The sequence below is a fragment of the Bufo gargarizans genome, chromosome 2 (assembly GCF_014858855.1).
Source record: "Bufo gargarizans isolate SCDJY-AF-19 chromosome 2, ASM1485885v1, whole genome shotgun sequence".
NCBI lineage: Eukaryota > Metazoa > Chordata > Amphibia > Anura > Bufonidae > Bufo > Bufo gargarizans.
This window is the reverse complement of record NC_058081.1, coordinates 459606911-459630200: the sequence shown is the minus strand read 5'-3', so window position 1 is coordinate 459630200 and position 23290 is coordinate 459606911. Positions and strand designations below refer to the sequence as shown.

General features: G+C 41.1%; 1 protein-coding gene across 1 annotated transcript in view; it reads right to left on the bottom strand.

Annotated features, from left to right (window-relative positions):
- The window catches only part of ATP10B (ATPase phospholipid transporting 10B (putative)), a 483468-nt gene that overhangs the window by 19191 nt on the left and 440987 nt on the right, over nucleotides 1-23290 (bottom strand). The window contains exon 16 of the mRNA XM_044281032.1: nucleotides 16656-16665. Coding sequence (XP_044136967.1) covers nucleotides 16656-16665 — 10 coding nt within the window. The remainder of the gene's footprint in view (nucleotides 1-16655; nucleotides 16666-23290) is intronic.

Genomic DNA, 23290 nt, shown 5'->3' with positions numbered 1-23290 from the left:
GCATTACACAGAACTTATCAATGCGCAGACAACCCCTTAAAGAGGACCTGACACTCCTCATGACATGTCTCTGTTGCCAGAAGAGAGGAATGGCATAACACAGAAACGTAAGAAAGGTGATCCATGATGGTAACCAATTTTTTAAGAGGAATATAATTATTTACTAAAACAGACATGTCAGGAGTAGTGAGAGATTCTATTCAAGATGGAAATATAGCTAAGAGGCTCCTTTAAATTCTCAGATATTAATAATCTTACCTTACTAGTTCAACATTAATACATGCAGAGGTTTTAGGGCTATCGTATATGGGACCCTTCCGAAAACATTTTTAGGATAGCATTGATTTACGGTTCACTGAACAGTCAGTCACTTGGTTAATGTAGTTGTCAGGGATTTTGATAGTCTAGCCTCACCCAATCGGTGGGGTTCTGACTTACAGCTTTCCCGTCGATCAGCAGTTTGAAGAGGCCACGTTACACAAGTGAGCACTGCGGCCTCTAGCTAGGTCAATGACGTCAGATTCCTCTGTCACACAGTTGCCAACTGTCTTGAATTTGCAGGGACTGTCCCTGGTTTTCAGAGACAGTTCCAGAAAATTCAGGTTCTCCCAGGCCAGAAATGGGTGGGTTTAACAATAAACCTGCCCATAATTGGGTCGCTTCAGGCATTCCGGGGGGTGGGGTTTTCAATGTCCTGATTTTACCAACCTAAATATTAGTAAGTATGCACATGGCCTAGGCACAGCTTAGTCTTATTCAAGCGAGTGGGCCTGGCCTTTAATACCAAGCACAACTGCTATACAATGTACTGCACTGTGCCTTGTAAGCTGTGAGCAGGCCGCAGAGCTCACTGGAGCCTCCTGGCCTCTTCAAACAGCTGATTGGAGGGGGAATCATGTTTCATACCCCCGCCGATATGATACCGATGAACTATCCTGAGATTAGGACATCAATATTAAAATCCTGGATAATCCCTTTAAAGGGGTTGGCCACTTTCTGGCTACCTGTGATCAATGTGTATGTAAGATGACTATATTGCACTTAATATAAACATTGACTAAATTAGTATGTGCTGTTTACTATATTTCATAAGCCATGTCACCTTGTTAGGTAAATCTTCTGTGCTGTCCACATAAAGGCCTGGTCCATGATGGCCACTGATGGAGGGGCATGTAATCTAATGCATCAATCAGCCTCTTCCATTGAAACAGATGGCAGGTACAGTGTATTTGAATGGAAGAGACATAACATGGAGGTGATTTGCCTGGTCACATGACCCTCCATCAGCAGCCATTTTATGGACAGGCCATTTGTGTGGACAGAATAAATGACTTGATAAACAAGTGGGCATGCCTTATGAAATATGGAAAATGTCACAGAATTACAACAAAACTTATTAGTAAGTGCCATATAGACATCTTACAAACACATTGGACAGCAGTAAATCTCTGATAGGATCTGATATGGTCAACATAAGATACATTTTGTATTATACATATGCATAACTACTGGGTAGAACTGTCTGTCAGAAACCCTGACAAACCACTAGGTGAATAATGGCTAATGGCATATTGAATGGGGTTTCCTCCAAATTAGCCATGTATGAAGTATTGTACTGTAGAGAAATAATTTATTGGTATTTACCTTTGGCCGGGTCATCTAATAAATCCATGATCACAGAGTCAGCTCCTTTGGTATAAACAACTATCTCTCTTGTTATTGGGTGACGAACCACCACAGACATTCTTTTCCTGACAGAATCAAAGCCCAAGGTATAGAGAAGATCAAAGGTGAGAAGGGTACCCTGTGGAAGCCGTATGGTCACCTGCTCAGGGGTGCGGGACATTAAGGTGAAACTATATGCTCTTGCAGCATGCACTAGTGCAGCTTCGTCAGGACTCTCTGCCTCATATAAGAACTCGTCTTCAATATGAAACGTGCCAACAGTCTGAAACATGTCATCAATACAGTTGTCAGAGCCGTTCTTGCTTGCTGAAGAATCCTCTCTCCCATCACTTTGGTTTTCAGTTTCTCCTGAACTAGAACAAGGAGTGCCAGCTGGACTAACTTTGTTCTTCTTCAAACTGGATGGAGTTGCAGGGTTAGAACTAGAAGGAGTAGCAGAGGAAGACTGGCTGAGACGCAACATTTTTAGCCTCTGGAACAAATGCTGAAATTTCTCCAAAGATGATGCTGATGGTTTAAGCAATGGCGTCATGGTAACCTTAAAAAGTCAACACAGAGAAACAAATTACTACAATTAAAACAGTAATGTAAGGAACAAGTAAAGACCAAGGTCCAAAACATTTAGAATTGCCAACTTTTTCATATTTGGTAGCATAATTTACCACATGCCCTGCAAGGCTATAGACACTTTTGACATGGAAATTATTTTTACATGTCTGTGGTACAAATTAGCTGAACACCAGTTGAACAAAACATATGGTGAATTACCATTTCATAGACCATAGTCCATATTGGAGATTATAGTTGTTCCAACTGGCCATACATATTCAATTAAACCAGGCGATGGATGAAAGATCTTTCTGGAAATGCTATTTACAAGAAAGAGCTTTTGTCCACAAATGATCATTCGTTGAACGAAAGATCATTTGTCCAACTATAGGAGAAAAATTTCAAACGCAGCCAACTTCTTTTCAGACGATATTGATCTGTTATCAGTTGACTATAATGATCATTTGTCGGTTGAAATTTAGCAAGAATGATCATTATGGTTGACACATTAAAGAGATTGTAATTAAAGGAGTTTTCTGGGATTTTCATATTGATAACCTATACTCAGGATAGCTCATCAATATCAGATTAACGGGGGCCCGACACCCCCACCAATCAGCTGGTTAAAGAGGATGCCTCCCCCTCATTGTTTACCTGCTTGCCGTCATCAACGCAGTGGTGAGAAGGTGTAATTACAAGCATTCCCATTCATTTCAAAGGGACGGCTCAATCCTATTCAAGTGTATAGGAATGAGCCATCCCATAGAAGTGAATAGGACGGCTTCTTGTTATTAGACCTGCTCACCACTGTGCTGTCAACGCAGGTAAACAGTGAAGGGAAGGCTGCACTCGCATGAAGTGCAGCCTTCTCTTCAACCAGCTGATCGATGGGGGTGCAGTGTGTCTGACCCCTGCTGATCTGATATTGATCACCTATCCTGAGGATAGGTCATCAATATAAAAATCCCAGAAAACCCCTTTAAGTAACTTAAAGGGGTTATGAAGTGTTACCATATTGATGACTTATCCCAAGGATAGGTCATCAATATCAGATCGGCAGGGGTCTGACTCCTACTCACGCAAGTGCAGCTTCCGCTTCAAAATTCACTTTAATGGGACAAGCAGTTATAATTACATTGCGCCACATCTGCATGCTAGAGGATGTGCACTGTAATTTTGAAACGGGGGCAGCGATTGTACAACTGACGCTATTGCTTCAAATAGCTGATCGTATAAAGAGCACAAAGGAAGACATTACTATTGCATGGGGCCACAATGTGGTAAATAACTACTGTACGAAGTGACAAAGGGGGACATAACTATTGTATAAATACAAAAACAGGGATTTTATTATTGCAAAGAAACAAAAAAGGGGACATTCCTATTGCATGGTGGGACAAAGTTGGACCTTAGTATGCTATGGGGAACAAACAGGGACATAACTACTTAGAGTGCTGGAAGACAGGAGCCAAACATTTATTTAAATTACATTCTGCAGAAACAAGTCATGGCTGGATGAAATCTTTATGGTGGTCTGGCCCCGATGAATAACAAAATGGAAAATGAAAGATTCCAAACAAAGATGATGCTGGCTGTAAGTCACTGGATATAGCTGTATTCACTTATATAGCCTGCAGAGCAATTGTGTAGAATTAGTATTAACACTGTATGGTGGCAGTCTTGGTCTTGGTACAGTTGTTTCTATTCAGTGTCAACAGGCTAATTTTATATCAAATTCTGAAAAAAATGTAATGTATATATATTCCTATTAAATATATTAATGTATTAAATTAAATAGGTATTCATATATAGTAATGTATTATATACCTAGGTGTAGTATTCACCTGTTTCACAGTGTTTTTATAAATAAAAAAATGTAACAACTTTTTGCATTGACAGTTCTGTAAACAATACAGTTCAACGTGTATGAACAGAGGATAAAGTGCAATAATCTAAATGTCCACAGGGCCTACCCTTTGCCTTGGCTCAGTTGCTGTCGACACCACTACTGTATTGCAGATGGCCAAAGCCAGGAAGAAATCAATATATGGAGAACTTAAAGGTCTGGAGCTGCTTTGTGGCTTAAATGGAGACAGAGTTTCAATGTGGACTGATGCTTCCCTGACCTTCTTTAACAGCATCTGATCCGGGGTTACATCTTTCTCCTGAAATATAAAACACCAATTAATCTCGTTTTTTTCCATCCTTCTCAAACTGCCTTTATGCATCTATAAACTCAGACACACATAAACCGAGACCTCTTATTTCCCAATGGCGCTGACAAGATGTCTCAACGTGAAGACATTTTGACTGTTCAAAACCCAGGATTACAATGAAGCACTACGTAGAAACATGGAACACAGTCATGATGCGGGAAGAATTGGTATTTTTAGCTCTAACTATTCTAATAGTGTGCAGCTTCCCTTTATTTTGTTCATTTTTATCTGCTTGACTATATCCCAATTAGCAGCATTTGTCTTGGAGCTGGCATCTGGATAGAGGAGATTTCATTAGTTGTTCTCTGGAACTTGTCCAGCATTCTCAGATTGTTTTTAGAACAGATGTTATTTTTATATATTTGATAATTAATGGAATGACATGATCCCATCTACTATTGCAAGAGCAAAATGGGGCACGCTGAACCAAAGAGCAATTTGCATAATGTAAAGGATGAGGTTTTGTTCGGATGTTACTGTGGATTTAATAATATGATACACAGTGTGTATATATATATATATATATATATATATATATATATATATATACACACACACATATATATATATATATATACACACACATATATATATATACACACACATACATTATTTTAACAAAAACGTATGTTCTTTCTCCTCAGGGAATAAATATAGTATATAGAATTTCTTATTCGAAAGAAGAGTCATCTCTGTGGTCTCCGGTAGTTCTGGAGCCTCATATGCTAATGAGGTGATTCGGTTCGAGTAGGCGGTGACTAGAATTTGCACAGGGCGCAGTTTTCTTCTCCCTGGCTAAGAGCGCATCCAATCAGAGCGCCGCACTCTTAGCCAGGGAGAGTCCCCAGCAGAGAGGATTGCAGCGGCGGCATAGGCGGCAGCAGCAGCAGTATCCTGTCAGTTAAGTATAAAAAGTTTTAATACTTACTGACAGGATACTGCTGCTGCCGCCTATGCCGCCGCTGCAATCCTCTCCACCGGAGACTCCAAGATGGCGCACGCCTCGGGATGTGTAAAAGTTATAGTTCTCTCAAATCTCGCGAGAACTTGAGCTCCTTCTCCCTGGCTAAGAGCGCAGCTCTCTGATTGGATGCGCTCTTAGACAGGAAGAAGAAAACCGCTCCCTGTACAAATTCTAGTCTCCACCTACTTGAACCGAATCACCTCATTAGCGTAAAAGGCGCCAGAACTACCGGAGACCACAGCGGACGAAAGGGGGGGGGGGATCCTCTGAAAAAATAATAATCGGAAATACATCACTGGGGGCCGCACTGTTAGGTAATGTAACTGTTTCTTTACATGTATTTTGGTGAAAGGTCCTCTTTAAAATATTCTGGAGATAGGCCTAAGGATGCACTATTAGAGAATTGCTTACAATCCAAAACTACATGTCTTATCAAATTTCATAGGTGGTACCTTCCCTTGATGAATGGAAGGAGCTTGCCTGTCTATGTACAAAGGAATGCTTGTAAGAATTCTTGCAATAGTATACACAAGGGCATACATATATCATCTAAGCAAGCCGAGGAAGCTACTGTGAGGCCTACTTTACGTTGGGACCCAGCTCGGGTTACATTACAACCGAGTGTGACCTTTACAGGACTGCCACTCTACACAGGTCCCTACAAAAACTGGCCACTGCTATTTTCTCCTTGAAACAAATAGATAAAGCACTGAAAGAGGATCCAGGTATGTAATGGACATAAGAAGGAGATTATTGCTATGGACCTCCTCTCATCGCTTCCAGCTGTGAAAGCCATGGAGACAAGCAGAAAGGAAAAGAGCAACGTTTACTTTATATTTAATCACAGATACGCAAGTGTCTGAGACCAGAGAAGATTCAGCTCCAACATGACTGACTATGGTTGCCATTTGCAATTTTTGCAGTACGAAGAACAGCTACTGACCAAAAAGTGAGGCAAGTTAAATCCCGTGGAGACTAAGAAAAAACATAGCATAGGTTTTATCATTTCAACAGATGTGCTCATCTGTTCTCCTCATGACTTATACTTAAACTTTATTGTAAGGTGGTTTATTTCTAAGGAGCGGAATTTTCTATCACATGAAAGATGATGTTTCTCTAAGGCCCTAAAATTAAACATTTAGTGGCACCAGAGACACAAATGTTGTTAATGAAAAGAAAAACTAAACATTGTAACGCACTGAAGCCTCAAGAATAATCTCAGAGCTGTATAATAGTGATTTGCATTCAGCAGATGGGAAATGCAGTTACTCAGAACTAATCATAATTTCAAAAAATATTTCATCTGCTTGTTCACGGCTTAAATTTATATTTTAGTCTGAATTAAAAAAAAATAAGTAGAAGACAGAGTTCTGTGAGATTTCATTTTTTTCACAACAGCATACCATTTCTGCCTTCCAATTAGGGGTAGTTTCAAACAGAAGTACTATTCATGAAGCTGTCACGCATCAAATGATGATTTTTTATACTGGCACATACTGTAGGCTCTGATGGAAGATTATATATAAATATATATATATATATATATATATATATATACACACACACACACACATACACACACACACCTCAACAATGAAATTGCTACCTTCAGAAGGAAAAGTCATGGAATTATGGTAGTCACAGGATGCATACACTTGTTAATGATATACAAATGATTAAAAAAATGGAAACAAAATATTCAAAACATGGATTTATATAGTATGAGTGCCAAGCGCAAAATACATGCACTTACATGCATTGGCATGCGATGCAATGAGGTTATTAATGGTTGTCTAAGGAACATTCCACCATGCTAAATGCACTTGATGTGAATCATCAAGGCCCACTGCTGGCTGCTCCCTTTGAATTGCCAACCAATGATGTCCCAGATGTGAACAATGGGAGGCAATTTCGGAGACACTGCAAGCCATGATAGCACTTTTAGGCCACCAAGGCTGCTCACAGCAGCAAAGGCAACATTTGGGCTGGTGTTGTCCTTTAGAAAAATAGCTCCTGAGACACTTACTGGTACTATAACCAAATCAATTTAAAGTGCGCTGCAACCTAATTCCTATTACACTACCTAACACCCTGCACTGGAACCTATCAGCTACACTATATCACGATCTAACCTATACTGACTATCTCCCACTAACTATCTGTATTACATATATAAGCTAACTATCTAATGTAATTGGATAAGGAATAGGATCCAGATGAAAGCAGAGAGCACAGCAATGTCACTGCTCTCTCTCTCTCTCTCTCTCAGAACTGCAAAAAAACTATAGAAAATGGCTACTGGGGAGTTTCTTATATAGTACAGGAGTAGGCAACTTTCCCATTGGTTGCTAGGGATGTTACTAAGCTCTGACAAAGACATTGCAGCCTTCTCATTGGCCCACAAGCAAGAAGCAGGACGGTACTGATGAAAAAAAAAAAAAAAAAATAGAATATTCACAATTAGGAAGATATAGCACTATATTCTAAATCTTTGTGAATTCTCAAAGTGTCAATATTCGCGATAAAAATTTGCGAATAGAATATTCACGTTCAACACTAATAAAGAGGCGCATTTCATTATTTAGAAGTCTAGGAAAGCGTGTGATAATCTCTATAGGAACAGTAAATAGGTCACATTGGTTGTCATTGAAAAATGTTCTGATGCCTGTAATGTATAGAAATGTGGCCACAGATACAAAATATAACATATTGTATATTTTTCAATTGGAATTCTAAAACTAGCTAACACCACGCAACAAAAAATATATATATTGTCTGCTACTGGGCAAAAACCAATTTTGCTATGCATAAGTATGCCTAAATGAATTAAGCACTTGGAAAGCATTGAATAATTTTGAGTTTTATTCCAACAATTACCTGATCTACATCAAAGTTTGCGTGGTAAACAGTGTATGAAAATTAGCAAGGCCCAGTACTGTTAAAAGTGCTTCAGGCATCTGCTTTTGTGTTTGTGAACGGTCATATTTTCCCGTTACAAAAACCATCAGTAGTCCCCCATCATGTTGGGATTCCAGCGGCCTTGATACCTGTTCTCCATTGTAGAAATATCTTTATGGAACCGGTCTCCATGTTCATCACTTATGTGTCCCAAATTGGGTGGGAAAAAGTCAAGATGGGAATGTAAGAAATGCACTTTCAATGACATTCGGCATCCAAGTTGTTCATATGCTGTAAGCATTGTGGCAATGTGAACATTGAGGTGTTTCCCCAGGATCCAGTCCGGGACTTAGGGCATGCTCATGTCCAGGGATCCTATTTAATCTTGCTACTGGATCCTAGGTGTGTCTCACTCTGGAGAGTGTGCAGACAGAGGCCTGGTGAGGCTCTGTCAGTGTGGTCTCAGCTAGGCAAGGCTGAGGGGCCATGAGGCTATGCAATAGCCTGGACTTTGGGGGACTCAGCGACACCCAGGAACAAGCATTGAAAGGTCAGAGTCAGGAGGACTGCTAGACCACAACCCCCTCCAAAAGGTACTGCATTTGTTACAGCCTGAGGGCTGGTGGACTGTATGTCTGGGGTAAGCCGCACCTGGTTCCATGAGGGAATGCTATTGTATAGCCAAGTTAGGGATACGATGTTTATTATGTTTAGGTAGAGCCCAGACGGGCAGGCTTTTGTTTTATGCCATGTTGTGTATGAAGAGTGTAAAATTAATTGCACTGTTTAGACCTGAAACCCAGTGGTTATGAAGATCATTGTGAGAATGACCCCCGAAAGAGAGCTGATCCCTACAGCATGTTGTCTACTAATTCAGCATAGTTTGCAGCTCGTCTGTTCCCAAGGAAGTTCTGCACTACTAGCACAAATGCATTCCAAGCTGCAAGACGCACTCGCTTTGTCAGATTCTTGCGCTGATCATGAGTAGTCTATTTGCCACATATGTAGCAGAAATTGTCTGGATCGTTAACACATTTGCGTTTATCCATCTTAAGTTTCAAAACTGATAGCACTATAACAGATCACTTTATCAAAATCTGTCCAGCTTGCCTTATATACATACTGCTGACATCAGCCTGAGCGCGTACGGACAGGTCTGGACATGTCCATTGGAATATTTCCAATATAATGCATTAATATTATAACTGAATAGGCTTTGCATGTATAACTTAAAATCTAGACGTGTCAGGCAAATTCCGAGTTCATATTTGGAATCAGCGCACTCATTTTAGTATAAATCACATGTTTTTCTCTCAGTAGCAAAGTCCTTGTTGCGCGGTGTAATTGACTGAACATTGGATCAAATCAATTTGTAAATAGGGTCTTGCCATGCTGATGGTACATACGATTCATCAAGCTAAAATGCTGCAGTCCATCATATAGCTCTTATACAGAGCACGACTGACTAGACAAATGTCTAACTCTGACTTGTTGACTTGGAATCACTTCATTTAGCAATCTGCTGTTCATTCATAAAATGCCTTTTAATTACATAATGGAGATAAAAGTGATCTTGTGAAGGCAGTGGTGTGCTTACAGACTATACACTTACAGACTGTGCCACCATAGACAGAGCTTGTTTTAATTAAAATGTGTCATTACTGCAGCCATCTCTCATTTTATAAAGTCTTGACAGAAGTCCTCTGTTGTTAATTACAAAAGTAATGAGGACTAAACTGGGGATTTCTTGAGAAGAACCTCACTGTCTCTGACAACAGGTGTTCTTCCAAATTGCTAGGCTGCACTGCTTTAGGTCAGTTTCACTTGAGTGTGTTATACCGTTTAGTTCAGGTCAGTTAACCTGCGGTTAGGACAGGAGACTCAATCGTAAAAGAGGCTGGTCTCGGGTTGGAATCACAATTGTACATAGAAAAAAAATGTACCATAGATTTATGGCTGGACTTTGAAGGAATATAAATGTGATTTATTAAGACTGGAGTGCCCACATGCTAGTCTAGATCTCCCCATGCTGGTCTGAGATGCGCCTAATTTATTAAGAGGGAGATGCCACTTAATAAATTAGGTGTACCTCTGCCCTGTCATGCACAAGAAATGGAAGTCTTCTGGTATAAATTATAGTAAATCCAGCAGGCCGTGCAAAGCCCCGTCCCCTTTCCTCTCGCCACTTCGGAAAAGTGGTGAGAAGCCTAAAAAGTGGCAAATTAAGGTGCACATATGAGATTCAAAGCTTTCCTGTGAAGTTCCTAATTATTACTAATTACAATGAATAGACAGAAGTCTCAGAGAATGTCCTACACTCCCTTTCATATGTGGCTCTATGAACCTGCACACGGCCCCCCATCTCCACAATTAAGCAACAAGGACAAACTGCATCCTTTTTGTCTAGAATGGATGGTAATGGGGCAGAAGTAGTTATGAGTCCCTCTGTCTTAAGATGGAGGAAAGTGATTCCATGACTAAAAGCATTAGCAAAACTAAATCTGAATAAAACTAATCTTGTGATATGTTCTGGACAATCTATGTAAGGCAAATATTAAGTGGCTTAGGACTATTTATGAAGGCAGCTTATCAGGTCAATTATGTGTATATGCTTGTTTCTAATAATTGCCTCGAATAAATGTTTCGCTGCCAACCTGAAAAACAAGCAAAACACTTGTTTTTCAGGCAATACAATAATTTGTGCAGCACATAAAATAGTCTGTTGGTAGCATATGGTCCTGTGTAAACAGGGATGTGCTGGTGACAAACTATGGGGATGAACGATCATCCAGCCCTTTTGAAGCTTGTTCCTAATCAAACTATTGATATTGGACCCTGTAAATGGGCCCTTAATCTGAGGCATGTAGCATACTTACAATAGGACTGCTAAAAGCCACTTGGGAGATGTCAAAACGTCCTTCAGATTTTTTTCTAAAGTGCCCTTGGATATTTGGTCGTGCGCTCTGGCACCGTCTTAGAGCCCTGGTGCCTTTGTGCCTCATTGTGGACTGGTTTTCCTCAGTTCTGATATGCAAAGGAAAGTTTCTGATTCTCATCAAATCTTCATCATCAGAATCTTCTTCCTTGTACGTTTCCAGACGTTTTGCTGTGAATAAGAAATTAACATAACATTAATTTCCTAATTAAAACCAAGGCTGGAAATGTGGGCTTGTTCTCTCTGAGTGGCTGGGCTGTTAAAAAACCAAGTGAAACTGAAATCCTTGATGATCTCTCAAGTTTCTTATATGACAAGTGACACATTGTGATTATTGAAAACCTCTGCTTGACTGCGTCTCACAGTATGGCCACCACAGCTATAGAAAACATGTACCAATGGAAAATGACAATCCCGGCAATGTTTTTGATGCTAGATCCATCAGCACACTGTTCAATAGACAACTCAACACCAGTATGGTCTAAAAGGGATGTATTGCAAGAAACATATCAAGTAGAAAGATATTGAATTAAAGGAGTTTTCCTGGGTTAATTAACCTGACGATTGGTCTAGCTGTCCACCCAATGTGTATTTGGTCCTCATTACTCCTCTCCAGCAGCCTTTGGGTGAGATAAGGATCAGGCATGATGACTTCAACTGCCCAATCCCTTTGTTTTAGGAGACTGGCAGCTGTTTTTTGCCTCACTACATTCACTACGTATGCATGCTTGTTCAGGGCAACAGTTATCTCATGTGCCTGTCCAGTTGTAGGAATAACCAGCCATTCACTCATGCATGTAGTAATAATCTTTGATACCACTCCTATTCAACATCACGATGCTGGTCATTCATAAACTTCAGAAGATCATACTTAAAAGGGTTATCTTTTTTTTTTTAAGTTTGCTCCAGCTGATGTGTTATAATGTTATTATTCAGGTTGGGCATGTGCAGTCAGGCAGCCTCAGGCACTGTGAGCAGTCAGCACCCAAGGCTGCCTTACGGTGCATGTGTTACCCAATTACATTGTGGGTTGCAGCCAGGCCAGGATCACATTCCAAATGTACAGATATTTAGTCAGGTAAGGAAATTCTCATCATCTATAACCAGAGCAAAAAAAAAAGTAGAAAGCATAAATCCCTTTATGGTCTTGAAGCTAACAGATTTTTGATTGGTCTTTCGAAATTATGAAAAAGGCTTTGGCAATTTATTAAGAGTGCAAAGTGCTTGTTTATGTTATCTAGTTCCCAGTACTAAGATGTACTCTTCTAAAATGAAACTGGAAAACTATAAAAGATACCTATGACCTGACCAAATGGCATCCTCAAAGTACGTAGGCATGTCAGGCTGTTTTTCCCCTTGTGATGACGTATAACTCACCATTTTCCTGATGGGAGAATTCATTTCCTACAATTGTGCATCTGCGGAAGACCATTTTATTCTCTGTCAAAGTCCCCGTTTTGTCTGAGAAGATATACTGGATTTGTCCAAGATCCTCTGTGATGTTTAATGCCCGACACTGCACAGATAAGTCGATTTCTTCATCATAAAGATCAATGTCCTTGTGTATAAAGTAGATCTGACCAAGTTTCACTAGCTCAATTGATACATACAGAGAAATTGGAATCAAGATCTGTAAAAAAAAAGATTCATTTTCAGTGTCTATGTAGGTTGCAGACATTGAAATGCCTTACATTGCACAGGGGAATTAAAAAGAATGGACCATAAAAGAGTTGAATGTGTTGGAAGGGAGGTCATCCTCGGGAAAACAGGTGCAAAGGGCCAGATCATGAAAGAATGGGACGAGGTTTAGCTAATGAATCTACTTGCCTGTAGCAGGATAATCATAGTAAGGAACATGTAAAAAGCAGCAAGAGCTGGTGCGGTATAGCCTCCATCAGGATTCGGAACATCAAATAAAGGATGTATTACAAACTTGCGATACCAAAGGCCATGACCTGAAACAGATATCATAAATTATTATTAAAATCAGTGGCTCAACCAACACGAATACACAGAAATAGGTGCACTCTCCCGTGGCAACACCCTTGCCAAGTTGCAATATAATATATCTTTCTTTTCAGATATATATTATTTCAATAAGTAGAATATGATGATGGGATAAGATCTGCTTTTTAAAGAAACAGTGGCACTCTGTATGGTATTGAAGCTCATCCTTATATAAGCTGATAACCTGCAGCAATGCTATATCTAGGGGTAAGAAAGATACTCTATTTTCTTATTTAACCTTAAAGGGAACCTGTCACTGGGATTTTGTGTATAGAGCCGAGGACATGGGTTGCTAGATGGCCGCACATCCGCAATATCCAGTCCCCATAGCTCTGTGTGCTTTTATTGTGTAAAAAAAACCGATTTGATACATATGCAAATTAACCTGAGATGAGTCCTGCATGTGAGATGAATCAGGGACAGGACTCATCTCAGGTTCATTTACATATGTATCAAATCGTTTTTTTACCCAATAAAAGCACACAGAGCTATGGGGACTGGGTATTGCGGATGTGCTAGCGGCCATCTAGCAACCCATGTCCTCAGCTCTATACACAAAATCCCGGTGACAGGTTCCCTTTAAAGGGTTTATCTAGTTCCAAATAAAAAAATTGTACAACTCAGGGGATTGACCTGTAATAAAGAATAGACGATTCCTTACATGACATATCCCTTCCCACTGTTCCGTTTCTCCCAGCAGCAGAGGTGACAACACACTGACAACAGGTAACATGCAGTCAATCACTTGCCTTTCCTGTGCAATACTGAGACTAGTGATTGGCTGCTACTAGAGGTGCCACACAACGTTCTTTCTGGGGTGAGGAAATACCTCATCATATGTGACCGTGCTCTCTTCAGCAGAGCCAAGAGAGGACCACATGACACTACTTATTTCACCTAGCCCCCAAGACCAGTATTTTAATTATATGTTGGGTATGATTCTACCCAAGTTCGCCTTTCATAAGAGATGCCACATATGCATGTGCCATAATCTGCAATGGCAGTAGAAGAAGAGGATCAGCGCTCACCTATATATAATCTGCCTAAGGAATTCATTTAGATTGGAAATATACAATGATATGAGTAAATTGAACAAGATCAAAATATAGACTTGGTATAAAAAGGTTGTAAAATATAAACCTATAGCTCCAATGAGGCACATGACGACAAGGAGGCCAACACAGAAGAATACATTGATGTTCATCCGTCTTTCCAGTTTGCTGCGCTTGTAACGTGGACCGCTGTTGTTCAGCATCGCCTTGGTCTCATGCCCTTGGGGGAAAAGATACAAGAAGCAGGATTTTTAATAGATATCTTTATATATGAATGCATTTTACATAGCGTTCTCAGCATGTAGCCATCTGCTTTTTCTTAGCAATCAAGAAGAATCAAGAGCTTTAATTAACCATTTGACCCAATGGAACAACTTGTATGGGGAGATTTGCATGTCATCCTGGCAGCCCAGTTTTTTTTTTTAGATGTTTTTCTTTTTTTGACTAGAATCCAGATTATATTTAATTATTACATACATTATGGCGAGAAGACAAATGAAAATTATAACTAATTACATATTCATTTCACATTTTAAGAATCAGAGGAAAACTGAACTCTTAAAAGAAACCACTGATTTTGATTGTCTGTCTCTGTACTTAATTTACTGACAGTTCCAACACGCGACTGCTGAGGCCTGCGATTGGCTGCAGCAGTCACATGTTGACAACATGACATCACCGTTGCAGCCAGGTAAACAGAGCCTGGCTGGGATAACCAGAGTGGAGGTGCTGAATCTACGAGGCAGGTAGTGGTCTTTTCTTTAGTGTAGGCTTTTCCCCAGTGTTGTCAGTTTGTTACTGAAAATAGATAACCCCTTTAAAGGGAACCTGTCACACTGAACTAGGTGTCTGATCTGCAGGAAGCATGGTATCTAGCCACTTGTGTTACCTGTAATAAGCAATCTAAGGGGTGTACAACCAACCCACAGAAAATACGGATACGAAAGCTCTTATCCAAGGTGAAAAGACTTCCAGAATCTCCAGGCTTTCACTTTCAAGAAATACATGCAGGCATTCTCGTTAGTTTAAAAGCATCTAGTATAGAAAGGGTGTATAGAGCAAGGAGAGGAGGAGATCATCTTAGGAAACTCTTAAATCAAGGATCTTTGTGTTACAGTCTAGGGAGCCGCAAGGTATGATCTCATGCACTAATCAAATATGGTTATACTGACTTGTGAATAATGTGAATAGTGGTATCAAACATGGCAACTCCCATTAATGAATCATTTGTTTTTAATTGTGGTAATAAATCAGGTTAGGTGGTTGATTTTTTTTTTAACAGAGAGGTCTAGAGAGGTCACAAGAAAACAGGCCATGAATAATGGTGGCCATACACATTAGTCTTTTGTCGCCGAGTTCCGCCAACACTAATGTGTGTGGGGAGCTCCTGACTCTACCCTGACAGATGATGTTGGGGAGACAAGGATGGGATGAATGAATATTTTCGCCTGATCCTTTTGTTCTCCTAGAGATTAGCTGCTGCCAGACACTTTCTCAGGACTTTATATGGACTTTTAGTATTTTTTCAAGAAATTAAATGAATGAAATACAAGTTTTCCTGTTTTGCTTTTCCCACAAAAATGTATGCATGATTGATTGAGATATATATATATATATATATATATATATATCAATATTAATATCAATCTACTCAGCTCCTCCCGCCCTATACAATAACCAGCTCTGCAATATAAATCCTTAGAATGTGGAAAAGTTAAAGAGGACATGTTTTATTGCTTATTTTCAAAGCAACATCTTTCAAGTGCAACTCTTTAAGTGCACATACCGAATTATACCACAATGTAATATTATGGATATAGAATCACTGCCTACTGACCATCACCCAATTCTCTACTCTCCAGGCATGTCTACATTGAAGCCAACTGCTGCACCTAACTTTTCCAGAGTCTGATATTGTCCACACCTCTCATCTTTCCTTCTGGTATGTCTGTAGGAACTGTAATGTCTCTTTCCCTGCTGGATTTATTGAGTATTTGTTTACATTGACAATTTCACTGTAACAGGTCCTCCCTTGATTAGGCCAGATGTAGCCCCCTTCCCCTCTTGGTCACACCTGATTTGAACACTGAGTGGTATAAATCTAAGTCCTTAGGTCTTTCAGACTTTGGTCTTTCAATGTAACATCTTTCAAGTGCAACTCGAATTATACCAGAATGTAAACCAGAAGGGCACCAAAGGTAATTACACACATAGTTAATGCAAACAATGTTTTAATTTTACATCTTACTCTTAACACTTTTACAAAACCTCCTGAAATATCCCCACATCCATTCACCCAGCAAGGAACTATTTATCTCTCCCCACATGCTACCTTTTCATCTGACCACTTTCACAAACCTGTTGTTTGGCATCAAAAAACACTTCCTTCCCAAACACACACAGCCACCTCATTCCCTCTCCTACTCCCACCTACTAAAACTTTCTCCTTATTGCTTGTGATATCTCTCCAAATCCAGGCCCCCCCCTTAGCATAATGGAGGATGACCATGCATACACATTGTGCTCTCCCTTCACTTCAGAGACCCAGATGGGACACCCCTTTTTTCTGCATGTGGTTTTATAAACTGCCCCATAAAAAAAGAAGTGCCCTGGCCATTCTTAATGCGGGTTCCATGTCCAGAATTCCCTTTGAAATTGGGCATTAAAAATCCAAAACTGCATCAAAAAGTGTGTTATAAAATGCATCAGAAAAAAAACACATAAAAAAAACCCGATGCAGATTCTGCATTAGGTTTTTTAAGCACAGAACGTAGTGTGTGTGTGAACATACCCAAAGAGGCTGCAGGATCGGAAAGGCATTCTGCAATCAGTTGCTGTGGTGGCAACCGCTGTCTGTGCCTACAAAGTCCTGTCAGACTTCTGGTCCAATATTTCAGGATTTGGGGCCCCACTTTCAATTTTACCCAGGGTCACACTTTGTCTAAAACCGTCCCTGACCTCTACCTCCCACTACCAATCTCGTTCTACAAATTTCTGCAACCCCTTAAACATAAAAACTATTCCTCTTAACCCTGCTCCTTTGGTCTCTCTTACAGGAGCATTATTGAACGCTCGCTCGGTCTGTAACAAACAGTCCTACATTCATGGACCTCTTCATCTCTCAAAAACGTTCCTTACTGGGTCTCACAGAAACATGGCTGACACCCTATGACACTGCCTCCCCTGCTGAACTCTCTATAGTGGATTTCATTTCACTCACACACATTACGCTCATTTCATTTGAAATACACTCTGTTCGCATCTACGGTCCCTCCAACCTCCAAGTAGCTGTAATTTACAGCCCCCCAGACCTAGCCACCATCTTTATTGACCACTTTAACACCTGGCTCCAACACTTTCTTACTGACGAAATCCCCACTATCATCATGAGTGACTTCAACATCCCCATTGCCACTTACCCCCTTCAAGCTTCTAACACTCTTTTCCTTCTTCGGCCTCTCACAGTGGTCCTCCACTCCCACCCACAGAGAAAGAGATGGTCACACTCTGGATCTGATCTTTACCCGCCTCTGCTCCCTATCTAAACTTTCTAATTCGCCTCTCCTCCTATCCGACCACAACCTACTCACCTTTTCTTCACACACTAACACCCCCCCTAGCAGGAACCTCCTTAAACATCTCGACTTTTGCTTGCTTTCTAACTCTCTTCTGCCACACTCTACCATTTCTTCCCCCCCAAGACCCAGATGCTGCCACCACTCTGTATAACACCACAATAAGTACAGCTATGGACCCTGCTGCCCCCTCACACACAACAAAACCCTAAAAATCAGCAAACAACCCTGGCACACTAACCTGACCAAAAAACTCAGACAAGCTGCCAGGGCTGCTGAGCGGCGATGGAAGAAATCCCATTCGAAGGATCACTTCAAACACATACAAGCAATCCCTCCGCATTTTCAAATCCTCACTTGCTGATGCAAAACAGGCCTACTTCTCATATCTTCCCTGTCCCACAACCCTAAACAACGTTTTAACACTTTCAACTCCCTTCTCCATCCCCCAGTGCCCCACCCTTACCTCTCATCTTAGCTGAGGACTTTGCCACATACTTCAAACAAAAGATCGTCAGCGAAAGCTTCAGTCCCCACAGCTCCCCTACACTTACACAACTACTCAGTCCTCTTTTTCCAAAACCTGCTTCTCCACCATTACAGAAGAAAAACTTTCCACCCTACTCTCCAGTTCACATCTCACCACCTGTCCACCTGTGCACTCGACCAAATCCCATCCCACCTCATCCCTAACCTCACCACAGTGTTTATCCCAGCCCTAACTCATCTCTTCAACCTATCACTAACCTCTGGTTTGTTCCCTTCTGGTTTTAAATATGCTACCATTACACCCATCCTCAAAAAGCCTTCAGTTGACCCATCTCCTTTGTCCAGTTATCACCCCATATCACTTCTTCCATATGCCTCAAAGCTAGTTGAGCAACATGTCCATTTTGAACCGTCCTCTCACCTCTCCTCCTACTCCCTCTTTGACCAGCCACACTCTGGCTTCCGACCCCACCACTCGAAAACTGCCCTTACCAAAGTCACCAATGACCTGCTAACAGCCAAAACTAAAAAACACTCTGTCCTTATTCTCCTTGACCTGTCCTCTGCTTTTGACACTGTCAACCACTCCCTTCTGTTACAAACTCTCTCATCTCTTGGCATCACTGACCTGGCCCTCTCCTGGATCACATCTTACCTCACAGACCGGACATTTAGCGTCTCATTCTCACACCACCTCGTCTCATTCCCTCTCTGTTGGTGTCCCGGAAGGCTCTGTCCTAGGACCCCTGCTCTTCTCTATCTACACTTTTGCCCTGGGACAGCTCATATAGTTCCATGGCTTTCAGTATCACTTTTATGCTGACTACACACAAATCTACCTCTCTGGTCCAGACATCACCACCTTACTATCCAGAATCCCACAATGCCCATCTCCCATATCCTCCTCTCGCTTTCTAAAACATAACATGAATAAAACAGAATTCATCTTTCCCCCCATCTTGCTTAACCCCCCAACAGATCAATGACTGCACACTCTCCCTGGTCAAACAAGTCCACTGCTTTGGAGTGACCTTGGATTCTGCCCTTTCTTTCTGACCACACATCCAAGCCCTTTCCACCACCTGCCGCCTCCAACTCAAAGACATCTCCGCATCCGCGCTTTCCTCAACTTTGAGTCTGTGACAATGCTTGTACATGCCCTCATCATCTCCCGCCTAGACTACTGCAACATTCTTATCTGTGGCCTTCCATCTAGCACTCTTACACCTATCCAATCTATCCTCAACTCTGCTGCCTGACTTATACATCTCTCATCCTGTTACTCCTCTGCCAATCTTTTCACTAGCTCCCCATTTCTCAGTGAATTCAGTTCAAAATACTAACAAATACATTCAAGGCTGTCCACAACATACATCTCTGAGCTACTTTCCCGATACATCCTCACACGTAATCTCTGATCCTCACAAGACCTACTTCTCTCCTCTCCTATCGCCTCTTTCCACAATCGCCTCCAAGATTTCTCTTGTGCATCCCCCATACTCTGGAACTTGCTACCCCAACATATCAGACTCACCTACCCTGGAAACTTTCAAAAGAAACCTGAAAACCCACCTCTTCAGACAAGCCTACAACCAGTGACCCTGCTGCCTCTATACCGCCATGACCAGCTTCACCCTCACCTACTGTGTCTTTCTCTCATACCATAACTCGTCTTATTTATGCTTTAGTGCAATAAACTGTATTATGTATGTATATCTCTTATCATATGTACAGCGCCATGGAATGAATGGCGCTTTAATGATAAAGAATGATAATTGCTTATTAGGGGTACTGTATTTCCCTTATAAACCAAAAACATGTGAACAGTTCCTCCATATGTATACACACAGGTTCCATGTATAAAAATGGTTGCAGTAAGAGTAGTAGAGGCTCCAAGTAATTAAAGAGGTTGTATGGGATTAAAAAACATGGGTTTCCAGAAACAGCGCCACTCTTGTGCTTGGGTTGTGTCTGGAATAGCAGCTCACCTGCCTCTCAGCCTTACTTAAAAAAAATGGGTTTAAATGCAATACCAGACACTTGCCAATTTCTCAAATCCTGCTCTTCTATCATCTCTTTAATTCCAAAAGTCATAATTAATGCTGAGTAGATGCAATAAAATAATATTTCACTAAGGCAGATTCTGCTAAAGCATTAACAATCGACAGACAGGGTAAAGTTATTCCATGTGACAAGCTGTCCCTGTGATGAAGTCTTCAAACACCTGACATTCAGAATACAGAGGTATGCCTCATTTCTGACACACTATTATAATTATCAATTTGTCATAATTATTAGTCATCATAATAAGTGTTTAAATCGCAAACACAACGCAAAATAAGCAGTCTCGCTCACACAGGCTTAACGGGAACCTCTCACCAGAATGGATCCTATTCCAGCTTTTCTAACATGGGGCCAACGCACATAAATGACTAAGTGTTGAACAGGAGGCTGAGAAATAAGTTGCCACATACTGTACTCCACAATTCTATTAGCCCACTGACATACCTCCTTGACCCTATGGAAAGAGGGAAAACATTATTTCTTAGAAATATGGTAGTGCTATCTCCCTGAAGCTGCCCATACACATTCAATAGTCGGGTGAACAAACATTCTGCCGACAGCTCTCTCTCCCGATTCCCTCCCAACTTCAATATACACATACATGGTTGGCTCGGCTGAACATGTATGTGTATTCTATGGGGAAAGAGGAGAAATTCATAGCCAAACACTTCTGGTGGCAGCTTATCTCCCCCACAGATGATGTCAGGGAAGAGGCGGGAGCTCCCCACAGATGATGTCAGGGGAGAGACGGGAGCTTCCCACAGATGATGTCAGGGGAGAGGCGGGGGCTCCCCACAGATAATGTCAGGGGAGAGGCGGGAGCTCCCCACACACAGTGTGTCAGCTGAACCCGCTGTTCTCGGCAGGTTCGGCCAACAAAAGACTAATGTGTATGGCCAGCTTAAGGCCCCTGCATGGCAATTTCTGAATCGGGGAAGCAATCCAGTGACTACATAGAATAAGTAGCTAAAAACGAGTCATTAAAAAATCTGTAGTCCTGGGCCAAGAAAGAGTCAGGAGAGCTAGACACTTATTTTAGCTGTTTCCCCTACTTAGGCTGACTCCTCACAATGTTTTTCCAGTGTGAATAGTGGCACACTTCTCACAGATGTATAACCATTACTAGTTTATTGATTAATAAAGCTTGAGACAAAATTACATTTTGCAAAATGGTGCTAAAAATAAAAATTTAAAGCTAACATTTTTCATTCTTATAATTGGTTCATGCATTAATAGGCAATGGATAAGCGAGCTGGAAAAAGACATGACCTCCAGAGTCTTAAGTGTTGAAGCAAGCAGCTGGACATTGCTGCAGTGTTTCATCAAGTGGACTAAATGTGATCATTACTGCATATACGCTGCCCTCTGCTTGATCTCAGCAAGGTGTATCCCGCTTAATTTATCTAACTCTAATTTCAGGCATGAACCATTTTCACTTGGCCCTGGAAATCCATTTAGCTGCTTGCCTACAGCAAAAATGAGTACTATGGACACTGATGGCGAGTATGAAATAATGATATCAACCACTGAGCAGGCCGAAATACATGAGAAGGCGATAATACTTGGTTAGAAAAAAAAAAAAAATTATTAGATAATGAATGCACATTGAATCTATTCAGAAAGGAAACGTGGCTTGCATAGAACAGACTGAATTTACTGCACTGATCTGGATATATCACATTTCAAGACCCCATGGTGCTGTAATGTAAAGCAATGCTAAATCTAACCTCAGAAAAGGTCTATGCTGTGAATTGAAGGATCAGATTTTCTATCTGAGCTGGAAAACTAAACAATAAAATAAAAATGTAAAAGAAGGATAAATACTGTCTGATCTGGTGAAAGTTTTGTGCACGTGAAACTCATAGGCAATTGCATTTTAATTTTGTTATGTGTCCTAAGAGATAATAAACTTGGAGTGCCAAATCCCTGGAACTTTGTATAATTGATACCTGGGAACCAGGCCTGCAGTTCTGAGCACTGCATTAAAAAGTTCATGGTAATGGCTGAGCTGATCATTCTATTTTTCATATCTTTAGATCCCAAACAGTGCCATGAAGTGCCCATGAGAGGCTAGGAAAAACTTGCCACATAGCCCCCCCCCCCTCCCTTTTTGAGTTCCATTAACCATTCAGCAAACCAGTAAGGGTCATATGACATGCTTCCCCTGCAGCCCTGAAATTAAAGGGATTCTGTCACCTGGATTTTAGTGACAGAGCTTTTAACATCACATCAGTCTGCTCGTTTTGTATTAAAATATACTAGTATTACTACCCTGTCCTTTGTCTAGAAAATCGCTTTTATTAATATGTTAATTACGTAATGAATGGGCAACACCCTCTTCTCCTGAAGCCCAGCACCGCCCCACTGCTAGATTATTCACTCCTCATTGCCGGCTGGTGCATGTGCAGTGCGTCCTGTGAGGCCGATTCCAGGCGCCAACATCTGTACCCACAGCGCATGCGCGAGTTTAGCTCAGCGAACGCATCCCGTGGATACATGTCAGCGCCTGGAATCGGCCTCACAGGACGCACTGCACATGCGCCCAACCGGCAATGAGGCATGAAGAAAATTAGCAGTGGGGCGGTGCTGGGCTGCAGGAGAAGGGGCGCGGTTGGGCACCAACGGCCCGAAGGACAGCCCCTTGGGCACCTTACTCGGGTAATTACCAAAGCGATTTTCTAGACAAAGGACAACACTTAGGGTAGTAATACTAGTATATTTTAATACAAAACGAGCAGACTTATGTAATGATGTTAAAAGCTCTGTCACTAAAATCCAGGTGACAGAATCCCTTTAAGAAAGAGAAATAGTGCTCACTTTTGACCTTCTCATCAGGACCACAGGTGGGCATGCAT